Source organism: Callospermophilus lateralis, chromosome 4 (genome assembly GCF_048772815.1).
Source record: "Callospermophilus lateralis isolate mCalLat2 chromosome 4, mCalLat2.hap1, whole genome shotgun sequence".
Taxonomy (NCBI): domain Eukaryota; kingdom Metazoa; phylum Chordata; class Mammalia; order Rodentia; family Sciuridae; genus Callospermophilus; species Callospermophilus lateralis.
Window position 1 is genome coordinate 162,126,309 of NC_135308.1, and position 17,381 is coordinate 162,143,689.

At 54.8% G+C, this 17,381-nt stretch overlaps 1 protein-coding gene across 1 annotated transcript in view; it reads right to left on the reverse strand.

Annotated features, from left to right (window-relative positions):
• Positions 1-17,381, reverse strand: part of Efcab6 (EF-hand calcium binding domain 6) — a 103,054-nt gene that overhangs the window by 33,453 nt on the left and 52,220 nt on the right. Inside the window, exons 7-10 of the mRNA XM_077109278.1 lie at positions 15,611-15,790; positions 11,825-11,980; positions 7,095-7,290; positions 3,746-3,937 (exon numbers count right to left, since the gene is read on the reverse strand). Coding sequence (XP_076965393.1) covers positions 3,746-3,937; positions 7,095-7,290; positions 11,825-11,980; positions 15,611-15,790 — 724 coding nt within the window. The remainder of the gene's footprint in view (positions 1-3,745; positions 3,938-7,094; positions 7,291-11,824; positions 11,981-15,610; positions 15,791-17,381) is intronic.

Genomic DNA, 17,381 nt, shown 5'->3' on the forward strand with positions numbered 1-17,381 from the left:
GCCTCTGTGCCCAGGGCTGCTCTCTGGAGTGCCACAGGCCTCTGTGCCCAGGGCTGCTCTATGGAGTGCGTGTGCAGGAACAGCCAGGAGGCCGGGGACACAGGAAGGCTCCGGGCTCTGTCCACAGACAGATCCTGCACCCCAGGGTGGGGTGGTCCATGCTGGGCAGCGCCCCAGGCCCTGAACCTTGAAAAGTGCTACCTGCCTCAAGTGGCCTCAAGGCAGAAGGAGCAGGTGAGGCGCATGGCAGGCCCTGACAGGGGAGGGGCGTGGCACTGCCCCACGTGTTGAGGACAGATTTAGAGCTACACTCAGCTTTAGAAGTTGATTGTGAGCAGGTGTGACTGTTTTCTTCTCTCCGCCTGCTTCCATTTCCTCCAGGTCTCCCCTGAAGCCTGCAGTACAGATCCCCTTCTTCCTCTCCAGGAGCGCAGTCGGTCTGGCTGGGGATTATTCTCTGTGAACTCCTTTGTGAGGGGGCACTGGCTGCCTTAATTACATTTTGGTAATCTCTTTTTAATTACTCGCCTCCTCTGTGTCCCTCGAGGGAAGGGAAGACTGGGATCATATTTAATGAGTTCGGGGAAGAGGCACCAAGGACTCCGTTGTCACTTCTCTTCCCTCCTGTTAACCAAGCCCCAGGACGAGACTGGAGGAGCTTTGGGGTGGTGTGCTGTCCCCAGCCCCACCCACCCACTCCCAGAGCAGGAGGCGACAGCGCTTGGCCCAGAGCAAGGCACCGACGCCCTGCCACCACCACCTGTGCCTAATGGCAGATCAACAGGACAAAGGAAGCCTCAGGTACTCTGTTACTTGCTATGACAGAACTCGTGGTCACTCCTGTGGGGGTCTCACTGTCCTCCCAGCCCAGGCGTCCCCATGTAGGCAGCCCTTTCCTGGTGACTGCACACCTTCTGACCTCCTGGGCTCAGGTGACCTTCTCAGCAAGGTGTCCTTGCCCTCCTGAGCTGGTCGCAGACACTGGAACAGTTGGCCCAGAGCTCTGAGCACACCCTGCAGGCCACGCATCAGGAGGCTGCTCTGTGGCTCCCGTGGTGGCCCTGAAGGCCTCAAGGACGAGGCCATCTCTGCAGCTGCTCCACCGCGATGCACACCGCCACTCCTTTGCAGTCAGCCCTGCTTCTTGGCACCTCACCAGCAGGCGAAGGTGAGGGCAATCCGTGGGACCCGCCATGGGGCGCACTGGTCCCAGGCAGCTTTAGGGAGGTTCGCGCCATGACTCCTGTGTGAGGGTGTGAGCAGGAATGAGCAGGTCCTTCACAGCAGCCCAAGCAGACAAGGCCAGCCCTGTGTGACTTGGTTAAAGCCAAGGACCCAAGCCACCGGCTGCCTGGCCCACCTCTTCTGACAGTGTCCCCTGCTGACCTCCCTTCAGCGGCCTCACCGCAGCCCCACCACAGGCTCCACTTCTCCAACCCGCTGGTGCCCCGATCTGGCAGGGACCCCATCTCTCCTCTGCATGTCCTGGAGAGGGCCCTGGGCTCCCTGGCCTGCTCCTCCTCTGCTTCACGTGGAACATGCTGGAACCTGCCCTGTGACCTACCCTGTCTTCCTGGCCATGACGAAGGCCCTGGGAGGCAGGGACTGCCTCCATGTGCTCCTGCTGAACCTGGCGTCTGCTCAGTGCTTGGGACACATGGGCCCACGGAGACACGGGCCAACCAACAGTGAAGGAGGTGACACAGTGAAAGGGCGCATGCCCACGCCAAGCCCCTGTGGAGGGAGGGGCACAGAGTGGAGAATGCAGGGGGGGGGCCCCCCCGAAGGCACTGAGCAGGCCAGGGCAGCGGAGAGGGGAGGAAGCCGCACCTCCCTCTGCACCAGCACGCACCAGGGAAGTGCCAGGGAAGCCCCAGGGGAGGCTGGGGCAGGCAGGAGACAGGAGCAGCCAGCAGCAGCCACAGTGCGGGCTTTGGGGAGCAGGCTGGGGCCGCGGGTGTCAAGTGGCCTGTTCTTAAATCTCTCAAAGCGATTCAATAAATATCTGCCTGGGCAGAGGCTGAGAAATATTTGTCAATAAAATAGTTGCAAGAATCCAGAAAAGCCCCAGGAATCCCCAAACTCCATAGCACACCCAGGTGTCCCTCATCCTCCCAGAGGGCATCCGTTCAGGAAAGGGTGGAGCGGGCGGGCATCAGGAGGGGATGGCAGGTGTTCCCAGGGTGTTTCAGTCTTTTCTTCAGAATTATCAGTATATTCCAAACAGTGTGCGAGAGGTATCCACGACCCTCCAACACCAGCCGAAGCCACCTGACTCAGTCAACGTTCAGTCATTCATGACTTTAAAAATGGTGAGTTCATATGACTCAATCCAAAAGAATATATAAACTATTTAAAAACACATACAAGGGGCCGCTTTCAAGATCAATAAAAATATCCCTGTCTTCTGACCCCAGCTATTTTTATTTCTTGGATTCTTTCCAAGAAAGAATGGATGCAGATTTGCACATGGCGCTCACTGCAGAGTAGATGACGTGGCCGAGCTCGGGAAAGTCAAAAGGCTTAAAAGTCAGGGAGTCAGTGGGCTGGTTCAGACATTTTAACTGGTGTTTGGAAAGTCTCTAAGTGACATAGTACAGTTCAATGTTAAGTGAAAAAAATAAAAAACAACAAGGTACCCAAGTATATTGTCATCTCCACTCTGAAGAGCGTATTGAAAATTGAAAAGTCATCTCCAAGGCTGTGAGTCACGTAGAACAGAACTCAGCCCCACAGCCGAGCCCTGCCTCGTCCCTGCCATGGAGGCCACGTGGTGGTGGACTCCTGGAGCCATCTGCTCTGCTCTGTCCCCTGTGTGGAGAGGCGCCCGAGGGCCAGAGCCCTGCAGCAGCTCCCTAAGGGGCTGAGGTGGCTCTCACCAGCCACCACTGCGGGCTCCAGGCTGCCTTCTTTTGTATATTTCCTCAAATTTCCACAATTAATGTTTTAAATCACAACAGTGCAGTCATTGAAAAGCGCAGTCACGATATTGAAGGAGCAGGCGCAGGCCAGACAGGAGAAGGTATTTGAAACTCAAGCGGCAACAGAGGACTGGGAACTTCCCCGGTACTTGTGGACGGTGAAACCCAGACGGCCGACACCTGCAAAATCACTTGCCCCTACCAACCACCAGATTGGCACCAGAGTCGGAACATCTGGCTCGCAGGGCCCAGCAGGCCAGGGCACTCGTCAACGCTCACACACTGGGAGCTGTGGAGGCCTCAGGGAAGCTGAGCACGGCCACCCCATTACCAATGGCACCCAGAGCGGCCGCACGTACACAGGAACAGGTGTCAGGGACTCGGATCCTAGAGGATGCCCTCACCGCCCTTCCCAGGGCCTCTCCTCCTGTTGCCTGTCAGAACCCCTACCTCCACATTCACCTCTGCCTCCCTGTTCACCAGGACACAGCCCAGGGCCGGGACCACCGCAGGCCTGCTTCTCTGGACACCGGATCATCTTCTAGGACCTAAGATTCCTTAGAACTCTAAAACAACCTGACAAAAACAAGCTCCCAAGATTTTTTTGAAAATAAAATAAATAAAACTTTGCAGGAAAGTAGAAGATACATATTCACCTTCTAATACTCTATGTAGAATTCACACCAATTCTTCATTTAGAATGAGCTAATTACATGAGGTGATTGCCAATTTATCTGATGTGGTTTTAATCAATTACCCATTTTGTAAAAACTAATTTCAGTTCATTTTCATAAAAAGACACTTATGTATTGCAGACAACTTACCTCCTCTAGGAAAGAGCTGAAGTTCTCTAGAAAATATTTCCAATTTATGTAGGGCACTAGATGAATTCTTAGTTTCCTCAAAAAATAATGGTACTGATTGTCCGATAGTTGGCAGCAGATGTCCTTAAGGACTTGCCCAAATTCCGTGGCATTTACGAAACCGGTGTCCTCTTTATCCAGGGCAGAAAACGCCTGAAAGAGCAGAGAAGAGTCTGATGACAAGAGCTGCCTGAAGCGCCACATCAGGGAACCACCCTCAGCCTGTCCCTGCTGAACGCAGATGAGCCCATGGCATGAGAGCGACTCTCCACCGTGGACGGAGGGCTCCTGAGGCCCAGGGGAGAGTCACCTAATCAGCTCTTACTGCTGTTCACATTGGGAGGAAGAAGGGGCAGGGGAATCCTGGTCCAGGCCCCTGAAACCTGTTGGAACTGCTCCTCAGCCTCGTGGACTCCATTTTACACCCAGAGCAGCCGCACATACACAGGAACAGGTGTCAGGGACCCGGATCCTAGAGTGACTTGTTCAGGGTCCCTCGACCATTAAATTCTAGCTCCTCTAAGCATAAATAGCAGGGGAAGGTGCAGGGCATCAGGCAGGGCTCAGGCAGACGTCGGACTTGGGGAACACCTTGGGGGAGGGTGATGGGTCCCTCCCCACCAAACCTGTCCCCAGCCGGGCTTTCACACTGAGACTGCTCTCCTGGCCCGAGCCTGGGCCAGAGGCTTAGGGGCCTCGCATCCCTAGAAGATGGCACCGCCTGAGCCTATGCTGAGGGGCTGAGGACCCACTGCAAATCCAGCAGTGCCGTAGTCACACTGAGAGGTGCAAAAATGTGCTATAAAAAGAAAGCACATTTTTTTTCCATCTGTCGAAATAAAATCATTCATTTTTATTGCACTTGGAAATCTGTATCAAGTGGTAGATTAAGATTTTTTTTTTAAGTAAGAAATTTAATGTGCCTGTAGACCTCAACCAAATCCTCTTGTGGTTGGTTTTCATTCTGGGCTCATTAGGCACACCCTGGATGTGGTCAGGTGTGGCCAAAGCCACGGCAGAGGATGACCCAGAGCTTCAACGTTCCCTCTGGCTGCAGTGACGTGAACAGGCAGCAGTGTAGGGGGCCCTGGCCCTGGAGTCAGGGGTCGGCCTTGAACTGGGCTCTGCTGCCCACCTTCCGGGCGTGGCCTCCCTGCACTTCACCTTCTTCCCTATAAAAGTGGCCTGCACTCGGGGTGGCCTCACTGCTGCCCGTGGTGGCTCCCAGCACATGCTGAGGATAATGACCATAGAAATAGACACTGCAAACCAAGTGCTTGGTGCTGCGAGGACCTTAGAGGACAGCATGGGGCCCACCATCCCAGCCTCCTTGGGCCTGCGGTCAGCCCTGCCTCCAAGCCGCAGGGAGGAGGTGTCAGAAGGCCGTGGTGGCTAGAAGGCACTGTTAAGTCACTCCACAAACAAGACGTGCGCGCGCGCACACACACACACACACACACACCTGCCACCTCTCTGATGGCATCCTGGGCCGGCGTCGGCATGGCCCTCCCTGGCCCTGTCTCCCTCCAACCCACCTCCATGTTCTCGGCCAGGGCATCTGGCCCTGGCCCAGCACCTCATTGCAGAAGACGCATTTCCCACAAACAAGCACCCAGCTCCTCCCACAGGTTCCCCAGACCTCAGGGTGAGAAGCACCTGACTGAGTCAAGGGGTGGCACTTGAGATTAGAAGGGACAGCCATCTGAACTGGGGTTCTCTGACCTGCACGATACTTTTGAAAATGGGAACAGTGTGCTGACATCAGGCCGCAGGGGACGCACAGCCTCCAGGAGGACGTCCAGACCCGGCTGGCCACGTAGGGCCATGCTGCCTGGATTGCTGACCACAGGCTTTCCAGGTGGCCACTGGGCAGGGAGGCCTCTGGCAGCAGGTGTGGTCCTGGGCTCTCTTCTGGCCCACGACCTGCTCACACTGATTTTTCTCTAGACAATCATCAAAGATACAGCTACTTGCCCACGGGAGACCCCCAGGTGCTGACCCTGCTTCTCTCCAGGACGCAGGCCAAGTCCACCGGCTTTTCCCAAGCTGCTCCTCTCCCCATCCACGGACCTCAGTGTGAGAAGCCCGTCAGCCCCTCTCCCTGGACTCCAGCGCCCACTTTCCCACCCACCCTGAGAAAAGAGGGATCGGATTCACTCACACACAAAGTTCAGGCCTCGAGAGTGGAGAGCGAGCATTCCCTGGGCCTCGCACCGCACTGGCTGTCCATGGACAGCTCACAACACCAGCGGCTCTCGGCCTGGGCTCCTTCAAGACCCAGCCCACTAGAGCTGATCCTCCTAACAAATCAGTTACAGATCTTCAGCACTTCAATTCCTCATACCTCTTGGTCTTGGAAAAGAAGGGCCGGGCCGATTCCCTTTCTCTCTCTACCCAACAGCCAGTTCCTAAATCAATTCCCTACGTGACCTTGGCAAGTTTTCATCTTGAGCGTCAACTTCCCTCCTGTCCAACAGAATCGTCAGCCCTAGCGTCCAAGGCTCCAAGAGAAAAGACTCAGAATCTCACCAGGGTTGCCGGTCCGTGAGAGCTCCTGGGGAAGGACCGTGGCTGTCTGCAGAGCCACGGAGGCTCCTTCCCGGGGCCACGCTGACCTCCCGTGGTGTGGAGTCAGGGCTCTGCAATGTCTGGGGGCCTTTCATGTGGGGGGCTAGGTCACCGGGGCCCTGAAGTTTTGACCTGATGGCTAGTTCCGGTTGGCCTGTGGGCATCTGGGGGGGCCGGCTTCCTGTGGGACCCTCTGCATGTGCTGCCTCATTTCATGCACATGGTGCTTTCTCTCCTGGCGGCTGCTGCAGGAGAAAACTCACCTGTGGACCACCCGCCTCGCCCGGAGCCTGGGGACACCAGCACGGGTCACAGCCCGCGCCACACCAACATAAAGCCAATCCCTGGGCTGACCCTCAGCTGACCCTCCCCCTCTCCCTGCTGGCCGCCTTCACCACGAGGTCGGGGTGGCACAGCCACCTTGTGTCCCTCATCTTTGTGGGCCCAGTGCCTGGCCACACTGAGAACTGGCGGGTCCCATGGGCCTGCTCTACCTTCTGCCTTCTCCTGACCCCACCCACCCCAGCACTGGCTGAGCACGGGGGACTGGCCCTGACAGCGCTCCAGGGGCTGAGTCGGGCAGGATTTTACGGAGTGAGAAGGGGTTGAGCACTGGCTCAAATGCGCCATCCGATCCTGATGAACAGGACGCCCGGAGCAGGAGCGAGGCGGCGGGGCCCCGCAGGTGGTGACTGGGGCTGTGGTGGAGCCCAGCTTCCACGCCGACTCGCAGCTGGCCTACCTGGAGCAGAGTCGGGTGCGCAGACTCCACGGCCTGCTGGATGTTCTTGATGATCTCCTCTGGGTTCAGCGTGGAGAAGTTGATGGGCAGGCTTCCTTCTTGGTCTCTGGACTGCGGACTGCCCAGCTGGCTCTTCTCCAGCGCTCTCAAGAAGTCAAGGTAATTGACGGAATTATCCTGTTGGCTGATGCCCCAACTTGACCCCCCAAAGAAAAGAATATATTAATTTTTTAAAGTCTATCACTCACTCATTCAACAAACAGTTGCTGAACAGAGCCATGTCAAGATGCTGTTCCCTGCCCGTGGGGACATGTGCCAGTCAGCTCTGTTATTAGACAGGCACATAAATACTACAGCTAGGGGCACTCCAGGTGGTAGGGACACAGGCCACTGCACTCTGAAGACCTGAGACTGGACAGTGGGGCTCACTGCTTTGGAGTGTGGATGGCAGGAAGGAGAGGACTGGTCCCAGGAGCTGGGCCCCAGGGAGGTGCCTGAACAGGGACGTGGCATTTCGGCGCAATCCCATGATGGTGTGGGGCGTGGGGTCGAGACTGACAGCAGGGTCTGAGACCCGGGGAGTGAGACAGCAGGTGCAATGACGTGGGGTGCCCGGCCGCAAAGGCCGTAACCAAGGGGGCCATGACTTGGACATTGCGATGGGATTTGGGGAGAATGGAAATCTGTCAGAGAGTGGAAAGCACAAGAGAATCACATGAAACAGACATTAAATTATTTTCCAAGAAATGAAGTTGTCAAGCCAAAAGCTCTCCAAAGGTATTTTTGCAAAGCCTAGCTGGCTTAATATTTTTTCAAATAAAAATTGTATCTGTGTTGGCCTCCACGAGGACGTCTGGGTGGAAATGGAGGTTCCCTTGTGCCCTCAACTCCAACACTGAGGAAATTACCTTTAAATTATGAAGGAATAGATGGTGGGTAGAACCCAAAGGTTCCCTAAAAGTACAGAGCATATTTATTAAAGATGTAAAATAATTCAAAATAAAGTTCCATTGTGTTCAGAATTCACATTTCTGTAACCTAAGTTCTTGGGGCGCCATTGGTACCCGAGAGCCCAAACTGTCCTGCAGTGGTACGGGGTGCAGGTGTCAGAGCAGGACAGCTCAGGACACTGGTAAGTTAGAGAGAGAAGTTTCCAGCGACTCAGAGATTGGCTTCCAGAGAAGACGAGCCAAGAGCCGGGCTCTGCCAGCTCACAGCTGCATGGCAGCCTCCCGCAGCCCACATCGGGTCGCCCGTGTGACGGAGACACCGCGGCAGAGGACAATCAACGCCATTTCATCAGCAGGATGAATTGCCAGCATGGTATTAAAATGTAGTAATAAAACCAAATGCATATGCTAATCTCCTCTGTAGTATTTAGAAAAGTCTATTTCGGATCTAGAAAAGAATAATCTCCATGTAATTGCCAATAGCCAAGATGTTTATCATCAAGGGTCTTTGAGAAAGAACAAGCAACCAAGTAGTGGATCCTTATTAAGGTCTCAATGCGTGAAGAAGTTGATCACCCATTGAAAGGTGGACTACAGAAATCCCACAGTTCTTTTGTGGTTGTTTATAAAAGTATCAAGCCTAACTACGTTTTAACAAGTCTCTCTTATAACCATTTAGTCAATTATTTATCTACTGCGATTTCCTCATGGCTCATGCATTGAATTCATATGAATTCTTATTCAGCTGGAAATAGATTCAGTGGGAAGAGATGATGCTGCTTGAGGAAGAAGAGAGCATGAGAGTATTTGAGGATGAAATGCCCTCCCTTTCTACACACACACACACACACACACACACACACATTTGGATGACAGCTTCAAAATTTAAAGGGAAAGTGATTTTCTCCCTAGGATTCTAGGTTCCAACAAGCTAAGAACCTGTGTAAGCAAGCATTTAAAAAGTTTTAGACCATAAGAACTCAGAAAAATTCGCTTTCTGTCCAACCTTTCTTTGAAAACTACTTCAGGAAGTACTCCAGCAAAAGAAAGCAAAGCAAGCAAGAAATAAAAAGATGTGGATTGGAGGGATGGGGACGAATTAGAACTCAGAGTCTCCCTCTCATTCCATCAACTAGAAGAAGCTGAACAAGCTGAGCACTGATGGCTTTTCTTGGGTCCAGGGAAAAACAGCGGTCACAGGGCAAAAAGTCACCCTGAAATCTGTAGAGAAGTCATATCCTGAGGATCGCAGCAGGGGCAGCTCTGTGGGAGCAAAGCTTTTGTTGCTGTGAGCTGGTGGGAACTGTGAGGGTTCTCCTGAAGAGCTGGGAGCTGCTGAGTGTGGCCCGGAGGCCGCCAGGACCACCACGGAGAAGACCCGAGGGAGAACCCAGGTGTTCTGGCAAGGAGGGAAAGAGTGACCGTTGGGAAGTGTGCCCAGACCCTTCTCTGCAACAGGGAAGAGACTTGATCAGACCTTCTCCCAACCCAGGACAGGGAATCAGCCCCTCGGGCACCTTCCAGCTTCCTGTGTCACCTAAAGAGCTACAAGACATGTCTGCAGGCTGCATCCCAGGGCCTGGCCCACCAACAGATGGCGCTCCAGTCAGAAGGCACAGAACTGCAACCCAGCTCTGGCATCGCCACAGTGGGTACAGAGGAGAGAGCCCCGCAGCCACCCCACATCAGGAGGAGTCCCCAGGCAAGGCTGAGGAGGGAATTCGTGTCCACAGAAGCCTCCCAACTGGAATAAAATGGAAAGAAGAATGGGAAGGAAACCCAGGAAACCCACACCAAGAGAGAAGGTCTTGAACTGTGGGGAGACTTCAAAAGCTCTGCTTCATGGAAACCCAGGAGGGAAGAAAGGGGCAGAAGCACACTGGAAGTAACAATGGCCAAGACTCTTCCAATGTCCATGACAGACACCAAGCCACAGGTGTCATCCGGAAGCTCTGAGGATGCTTCTCAGCAGGATGACACTAAGCAGCACCTGACCCAGCTGCAGAGACCCAGAGTCAGACAGAAAGCCCTTGAGAGGCGCCAGAGGGCAGAGAACACAGCAAAAACCCAAGTAAAAGCACAGCAGTCGCCTACAGAGGGACAGAGACGGGACGACTCTGGGTCTCCATCAGAGATCAGGTGGGAACAGAGGAAGTGGGTGAGATGAAGTTCACACAGAAACCCACCCACCGAGAACCCTGCACCCGGGAAGTGCCCTTTGGAAGACTGCTGGCCTCGGCAGCGGGTTTCTCTGGGCCATTATTCAGCCCACAGCACCTGTCACTAAACCTCTGTGTGGCTCCCCAGGCAGCGCCGAGTGCTGGCAGCAAGGGACCCAAGGTCCTCTTGCCAGATTTAGCAAGCAACAACAAAGAACTGAAGGGTGTGTCCAGGAATAGAGTCGCAAACAAATGGCAAAGTGTCTCGGTGTGAGTGTTTCCTAGGACTGCGTGGACACACTTACACACTGATTGATTGTTCACTTGAAGTTCAGATTCAGCTGGGCATCCTGTATTTTGTCTGGCAACTCTGTTTTCTGGTAAATCCAGCCAGCCCCAAAGAAAGGCTTTAAAGGTGCTGACATTGGGTGTCCTCCACAGACACGGCCCGCCAGGGTCCCCTAGAGTCCAGGCCAAGGTCAGCCCCTTCTGCTGGCTGTGCTGAGCTTCTAATCTGATTTTTAGTAGCCCACTCTTAAAATAAGCCTATTTTGGGGAAAGAGTCTAATATGAAGGACTGTTTTAAAGTCACACTGAGGAGATGCTTTTGGGTAAAGGAGACTTTTTAAAGTCTATGCTGGTTTCAGAGCACAAGACACAGCAGCAGGGTGCGGGAAGGCAGGGACTCTGCGAAAGCCAACGCGGGGATCAGCCGTGCGCCACTGGGAGAGAGTCTCCACAGAAGGGCTGGGAGTAAAGCAGGCAGCTCCCAGAAGTGGAACCAAGAGGAGAGATGGAAACAAAAGAGAGAGACTTAAAACCATAGGGAGAGCGCAGGGGCTCGGCGTGCACTAATCAGGAGCAGCTTGGGAAGAACAAAGGAGCGGAGCTCGTTAACCAAACACATCAAGAAAGTCCCGGAACCAGACCATGAAAGGGACGGTTCAAGACGTCGACGATGAGCTGGCAGCGCGCAGGCGCGAACACAGGAGAGAGTCCACACCCGGGCCAGCTGGGGACCTAATTAGGCACAGTGAGTACACAGGAAATGAAGTGAGTAGGAAAACAGGATCAGCACGTCAGGGAAAGAGCAGTGTAGACAGGAGAAGTGGTCAGCGGGCTGCAGCAGTATGGACACTTCGATGTCTCCCAACCTGGGTGCCGCCACACAGCACAGGGAGCCCTGGGGAGCTCTGCCTTCCCGTGGGATGGAGGGGCCCAGGGACTGGGTGGTTGGTGGCGGGTGATGCGGGAAAAGGCTTCAACCACAGCTTCCAGGAGGAGGCCAAAGACACCACCTACAAGCACAGAGTCAGGAAGTGGCACGAGCATGTCCCTTAGAAGTGGGACCAGTCACAAGCCCTGGAGTTGGGAACTCTGGTGAGGAGAGGAGGACCGTGGCAGGGCCAAGGGGCCACAGCTTTTAGGAACAAGCCTCACAGAACTGCAAGACTCTCCCCGAAGCACACGAGCAGCGTGGAGAAAATAAAATCCAAAATCAGAGCAGAGGTCACGCTGCTGGGGGGAAGGAGCACATGTGTCCCCGAGTCTCTCCCGCTCTCGGCCTCCCACCGCGAGCACCCAGTGACAAGGGGCACAACAATGACGAGGGGACAGGAACCTGTTCAGCAGGCTGCTCAGCTCCACCTCCTTGAGGGGACACCCACAGTCTCGCAGCACTTTCCGCAGCTGGCAGAGGGAGACGGAGCCGGTCTTGGATTTATCCAGTGTGGCGAGGGCTTTGCTGATGTCTTGATAATGGTCCTCGAGTTTATCCCTGAAAGAGAGCACGCTTCAGACCCCTCCAAAGCCAGGGAGACGCTTTCTTTAAAGCTCTAAGGCAATGGCTTGATGGCTTCTCTGAGGAGTGATCTGGAAGGTGTTTCGCAGGCTCGGTGCAATATTTATGTTAAAAGGTATCCCAGAAAAAATTATATGTGTCCCATTATCATTTTATCATCATTAGCAAATCTACACTGGAGAAATTACAACCTGTCTTTTTACTGAAATTGGTACTTTGAAAACGGAACCAAGGATTTAAAATTACAGGGATATTACAGACGTGAAATACACCTTCGCTCTCGGGAAACGCTCACGGAGCACCTTCTACACGCCACGCACTGCCCTGGGGGAGAGTCAAACAGGAATCCCTGGGGCATTTACCTTCTAGTGGGGGCCCAGGGACAATGACAGAAGCCCCAAGGGCACTGTGGCAAGGTTGGTAGGCAAGAGAAAGAGCCAGTAGGGGACCGTGATGCCCGCGTCCAGTGGGCGGGGACTCTAGGCGGGAGTGCAGGAGGCCTCACTGGGACACTGAGCAAAGACCAGGAGGCGGGGTTGGCTGTGGGCAGGGCTTTCCCAGGGGTCCAGGGAAGAGCTGGCCAAGGCCCTGTGGCAGGAGTGGGAGAGGGCAGGGGCGGACAGGCCAGGGTTCCAGTGGTTGGGGGACAAGGCAGTGTCCCCGGACACCTTGTGTTTTGATTTGGTCTTTTTACTGTTCAGAAGCACAGCCCCCGTGGGGTGCAGCGGGACGTGCATCTTCTCAACAGCCCTGCAGGGCTATCAAGCCTACTTGACAGATGAGGGCGAGGGCAGGGGGGGGACAAGACTGGGCCTTCCCCTGGCAGCCAAGGACTTGGCTCCCTGTTCAGCTCCCAGCCAGGGCTGATTTTCTTGCAGAACACTTTCGAGAGTCTAGGAGTCAGTTGTCAGTTCAGGAAAATCCTTCCCTGACTTCATTATCGTTAGTGACTAAAAGGTGGCGGGCTCTAAGAATGAACAGCCTGGCCCCTGACTTGCGGTGGGCTGACCCTAAGTTCTGTAGCCAGCTCAGTCGGGGGTCTGAGAGGCCCCGCTCACCAGCTGAGGAAGGGTCACACTCAGGGTGAAGCCCTGTCTGGCTGGTGGTTGTCCATGACTCAGTTAAGCGCTAGTGGGAGAGGACAGTGCCTTGAATCTGCCTGAAACAAAAGTACCAGGGGACAGAAAGTCACCTGGGAGAGGTGAAATTCTCAGGGACTATTCAGGGGCCTGAGGCAGGGCAGTGGTGCTCAAGCTGAAGCCACCCAATGCCCTGTGGCCTTCCCTTGAGGGCCTCTAATGTGGACTCAGCTGCAGGACACGGGAGCGCTTGATCCAAAGGGGATGCAGTGACCGTCCCCAATGTCCAGCAACAGCGCGGATGTTTTGGACTCCCTACAGGAGTCCACCGAACTGAATCCCACGCTTCCAACGGCTGCTGGCCACCGCAACATCATATCCCACTTAATCCTCCAAGATGAAAGCAAATGAAGGTAGATAAGAAATCAAAACATTTTTTTTTTGAGATACATATTTTTAGAAAATTGAAGCATTCAGCACTTCTTGGACTGGCTTCTCGGCAGTAATTATTTCCCTTTCAGAGTGAATATGTGCACAGAGTAAATGAGGTTTGGAAGCCAGATCACGAACACTGCCAGACAGAAGCGGTGTTGGCCCACATGGAGCAGCAGAGCCCTGCAGGGTCTGCGGCCAGTTCCTGGTCTGGACAGGGAGCCTGGAGAGGGCACTGCCACGGCCAGCTGTGTGGCCACCAGCTCCTCTCGCACGCCACCTCCCCAGCCCCCGCCAGCTCTGCTGGGTTCACCCCTACCCTCCGCATGTGCTCTGGAGAGCTGTGTCGCGTGGCCAGTTCACTACTGCTGCTCCGATTCAGGCTGAATATAGGATTTTTTCCTCTTTACCAGGTGTTCAGTACACTGCAAACAAGACACGTTCCTTAGATCCAAGAGACAAATGTCCCTTTCATCCAACATGACTCCCTTGTACCAGCCCCACCTGAGTCTCAGAAGGAATGAGGAGGTAAAAAGATCCTGGGGACCCCGACTCCCAGGCTCACGGGCAAGTTCCACCACAGTCCCAACAGCAGGCCCCGAGGGCAAGCTCCTTCATGAGTTGGAGCAGCCCATGTTTCTGAGAGAGCAGAAGCTGCTTGTGCTTGTGGCCAGCGGCCTGCTCAGGAGGTGGCCCGTGAGCGTAGTCGACTACGTGGCCCTGCAGCCACGCTCAGCAGAGCAGGGAAGAGAGCGCGGCCCTGAGAGCAGAGGAGCCTCCTCTCCGAGCCTCTCACACAGGAGTGACAGAAGAGAGGACGCGGGTGACGAGGCCAGCCCTGTCGGTGAGGAGAGACTCCCCTTTTCCCTGGGCTGGAGGCAGGTCTGGTTCACGCCACCTGGCACATGCATCACGCTGAGCTCCACGAGCCCCACGCTGCCTCTGGGCTCTGTGACTCGGTACCCCAGGCCAACGCAGGGATGTCCCACGTGCTCTGCTCAAGGCTACCAGTCACGGACTCCCCCTTGGGTCCTGGCACCTCACTTCCTCTGGGGATTCTTCAACAGCAACTCGTCCCTTCACTCAGGTGCTAAGCCGGGTACTGGGGACCGAGGGCTGAGCTCTGCCATTTGAGATGACAGACGGGACAGATGTGTGAGCAGAACCAGGTGCAGCTGCGGCAGAGCCACAGGCAGAGGGTGTGGAGGGCGAACACGAGGGCGGGCTGAGGCCCCTCAGTGTTTAGGGTCACCACACACAGCCCAAGTTTGTCCTACGTGGTCAATGTTAAGAACTGGACGCGAGCAGCTAGTTTTAAATGGAAAACAGTCCTGTACAATCCCACATCCAAACCCAATGTACTGCCATTGGCTCTGCACAGCCTGGTCCTTGGGCATGTGCGCGTGCCCTTGATGGCACTCCAGTCGTGGTCCCCGGGCCATCCCAGACCTCACCGCCAGCTGGCCCTCCGAGGCAGCCGCTGTGTTTATCCATGGTGGCTTGGACAGCCGTACGCCGCTCCAGGCTCTCCGGGGCCACCCTTCACTAATCTGGGCCTGGAGGCGTTCCTGGGTTGTTGCTGTAGCTACAGACACCCTGCAAGCCACCCCTTGGACTGCTGAGCCGTTCTCAGCTGTTTCTTTGGATCCAGCCCTCACAGTAGAAGGGGTGGGCTCAAGGCTGTCTCGTCATTCATTTACACATCCATTCACTTACCTGTCGGGTGCTACAGGACAGTGACAGGCACCCCAAGGGCTTGCATCCTAGCGGGGCCAAGGAAGGGGCGGGGCTCTATGCAGCACGTGGCTGAAAAGGGTGGTTTCCCAGGGTGGCCCATAAATCATAAAAGAATGACACGGGATTGTGCCTGGGGAGGGCGGCATGGGCTTGACGCTTCTTAACTGCTTTCTAACTCTTTGATTCAGCACCAATTTCTAGGATCTGGGCAGTGAGCACATGACAAGTCCACGATAACTTGGCCAGCACAAGCCAGAAGGCCCCGTTTTGAAGCAACCTCTGCAGCCAGGGTGAACGCAGGACAGACAGCATCCAGCCGCGGCCCCAGCACTTGCAGACCCACCTGGCAGGCACCGACCTCTCGGTGCTCTGCTGCAGCTCCTGGATCTCTTCCTGGACCTGCTGGGGCTTCGTGAAGTGGCCCAGGAAGTTGAAGTAATCTTCTGCATACGGCCGGTGGACGGTGGGCGAATAGCGAAGACCCAGCTTCTGTAGAAACTCCTGGTAAGTGATGTGCCCTCTTCCTTCGGTGTCATAGCTTTAAAAGAAAAAGAAGAGCTCTCATCAGCCACCATGGAGGTGCGCTGGTGTGCAGGGATGGACAGGAGTCCTGGGAGGAGTCCCTTCTGCCGCCTCACCACCCGCAGTGGCCCCGTGGGCAGCCGAAGCACAGACTCAGCTCCAGCCCCCGACCTGCTCTGAAGCAGTCACATCAGAGTGTAAAAGTCACTGCTCTAGCTTTAGCAGAATTATTTCCAGTTGTCACCCACCCCAAGAGAAAGCCGTGTCCTGTCGTACTGCGGGGACACAGCAGTGGTCACAGAATACTAACGCCTACCCCCTCCATACATTCAAAATGTTCACAGAGTACCTACAGTAAAAGAAACTATGTGAGAAAATAGCAGAAAATCCTTCAAAAAGTATATTCCATCTTAAAACTTGAACAAATAAATGCCACTTGATTCAAGGATGGAAAAGTCCCTGTCTTCTCCTGAGGAGATGCCAGTCAGTCACACGCACCCACAAGAGAGAGTGCGGGGAAAGCAAGATAAGATGGGTGCTGTATGCCTTTCATGTCGTTTTCTATTATTGAGACTTTTCTGAATTATAATTCATTAAAGAGGCCTGATAGAGAGGTTTTACCTCCCAATGTTATTCACATAGAATAGAATTACTTCAATTAAACATTTTAAGGCAAATTGTCAATTTTCCTTAAAGAAAAAGAAAGCATTTATTTCTACAGAAAGAGCCTCATCTAATCCATAAAATGGTGCTTGCAGATGTGATTTTCCCCCTGATAAGCTCAAGCTACAAGGAACAAGACGGCACAGCCCCCGGATCCCGTGAGCCAGCTCTTCCTCGGGACTTTGCCTGGGCGTGTGCCTGCCTTGGCCTCCCTGGGGGGAGACTCCTGTGGGACAGCGGCAGAGCCCCACAGTCACCTGGACACACTGATCCCTAACAATGGAGAGAACGTATGGATCCTAGTTCTCATCCTCATGGGGTGGCGTGGCGGGCAGAGGAGGAGGTAAGAAGCTTGGGGCCTGCTTCCGCTCTGTGCAGGTGTGCAGAGGAGACAGGAGTTGGGAGGCCGCCATCTTTGGGAAAGCCAGCAGGCCTGCCCTGAGGCTCCGTCCTCCTGTGGCCTACGCCCTCTGGCCATCCCCTGCCCCAGTTGGAGCAGTGCAGCTGGAAACTTTGAGACTTGGAGTCGCTGGCCAGGCTGACAGGCCCTGGGTACAGTCCTTAAGGGATCACTGTGGGCACTCCTGGTCCCTTGAGACCTCTCCCAGGCCTGTGCTTATCCAAACCCCTCCCTGCACCCCACAAGAGAACCACTCTGCTTTACTCAGGGTTTTGCTTCTAAAACGAAGCCCAGGAACCGCCGGCAAAGGAGCTGGCAGAGCCTGTTTCTGAGGCAGATGGTGGCAATGACCCAGGCAGGGCCATTGAGGGCAGTGGCTCCAGCCAGGGCGTCCTGCTTGCTGGCGCAGGTCAGCTGCTGGAAGGGCATCTCTCCTAACTGCGTCAGGACCATCACGGGCCTTGGGCCACCAGAGTGAGGTAAAGGGCAACTCTGGTCGAGACCCCGCTGGTTAGTTCCCCACTCCCCTCGGTAGGTGGTCCAG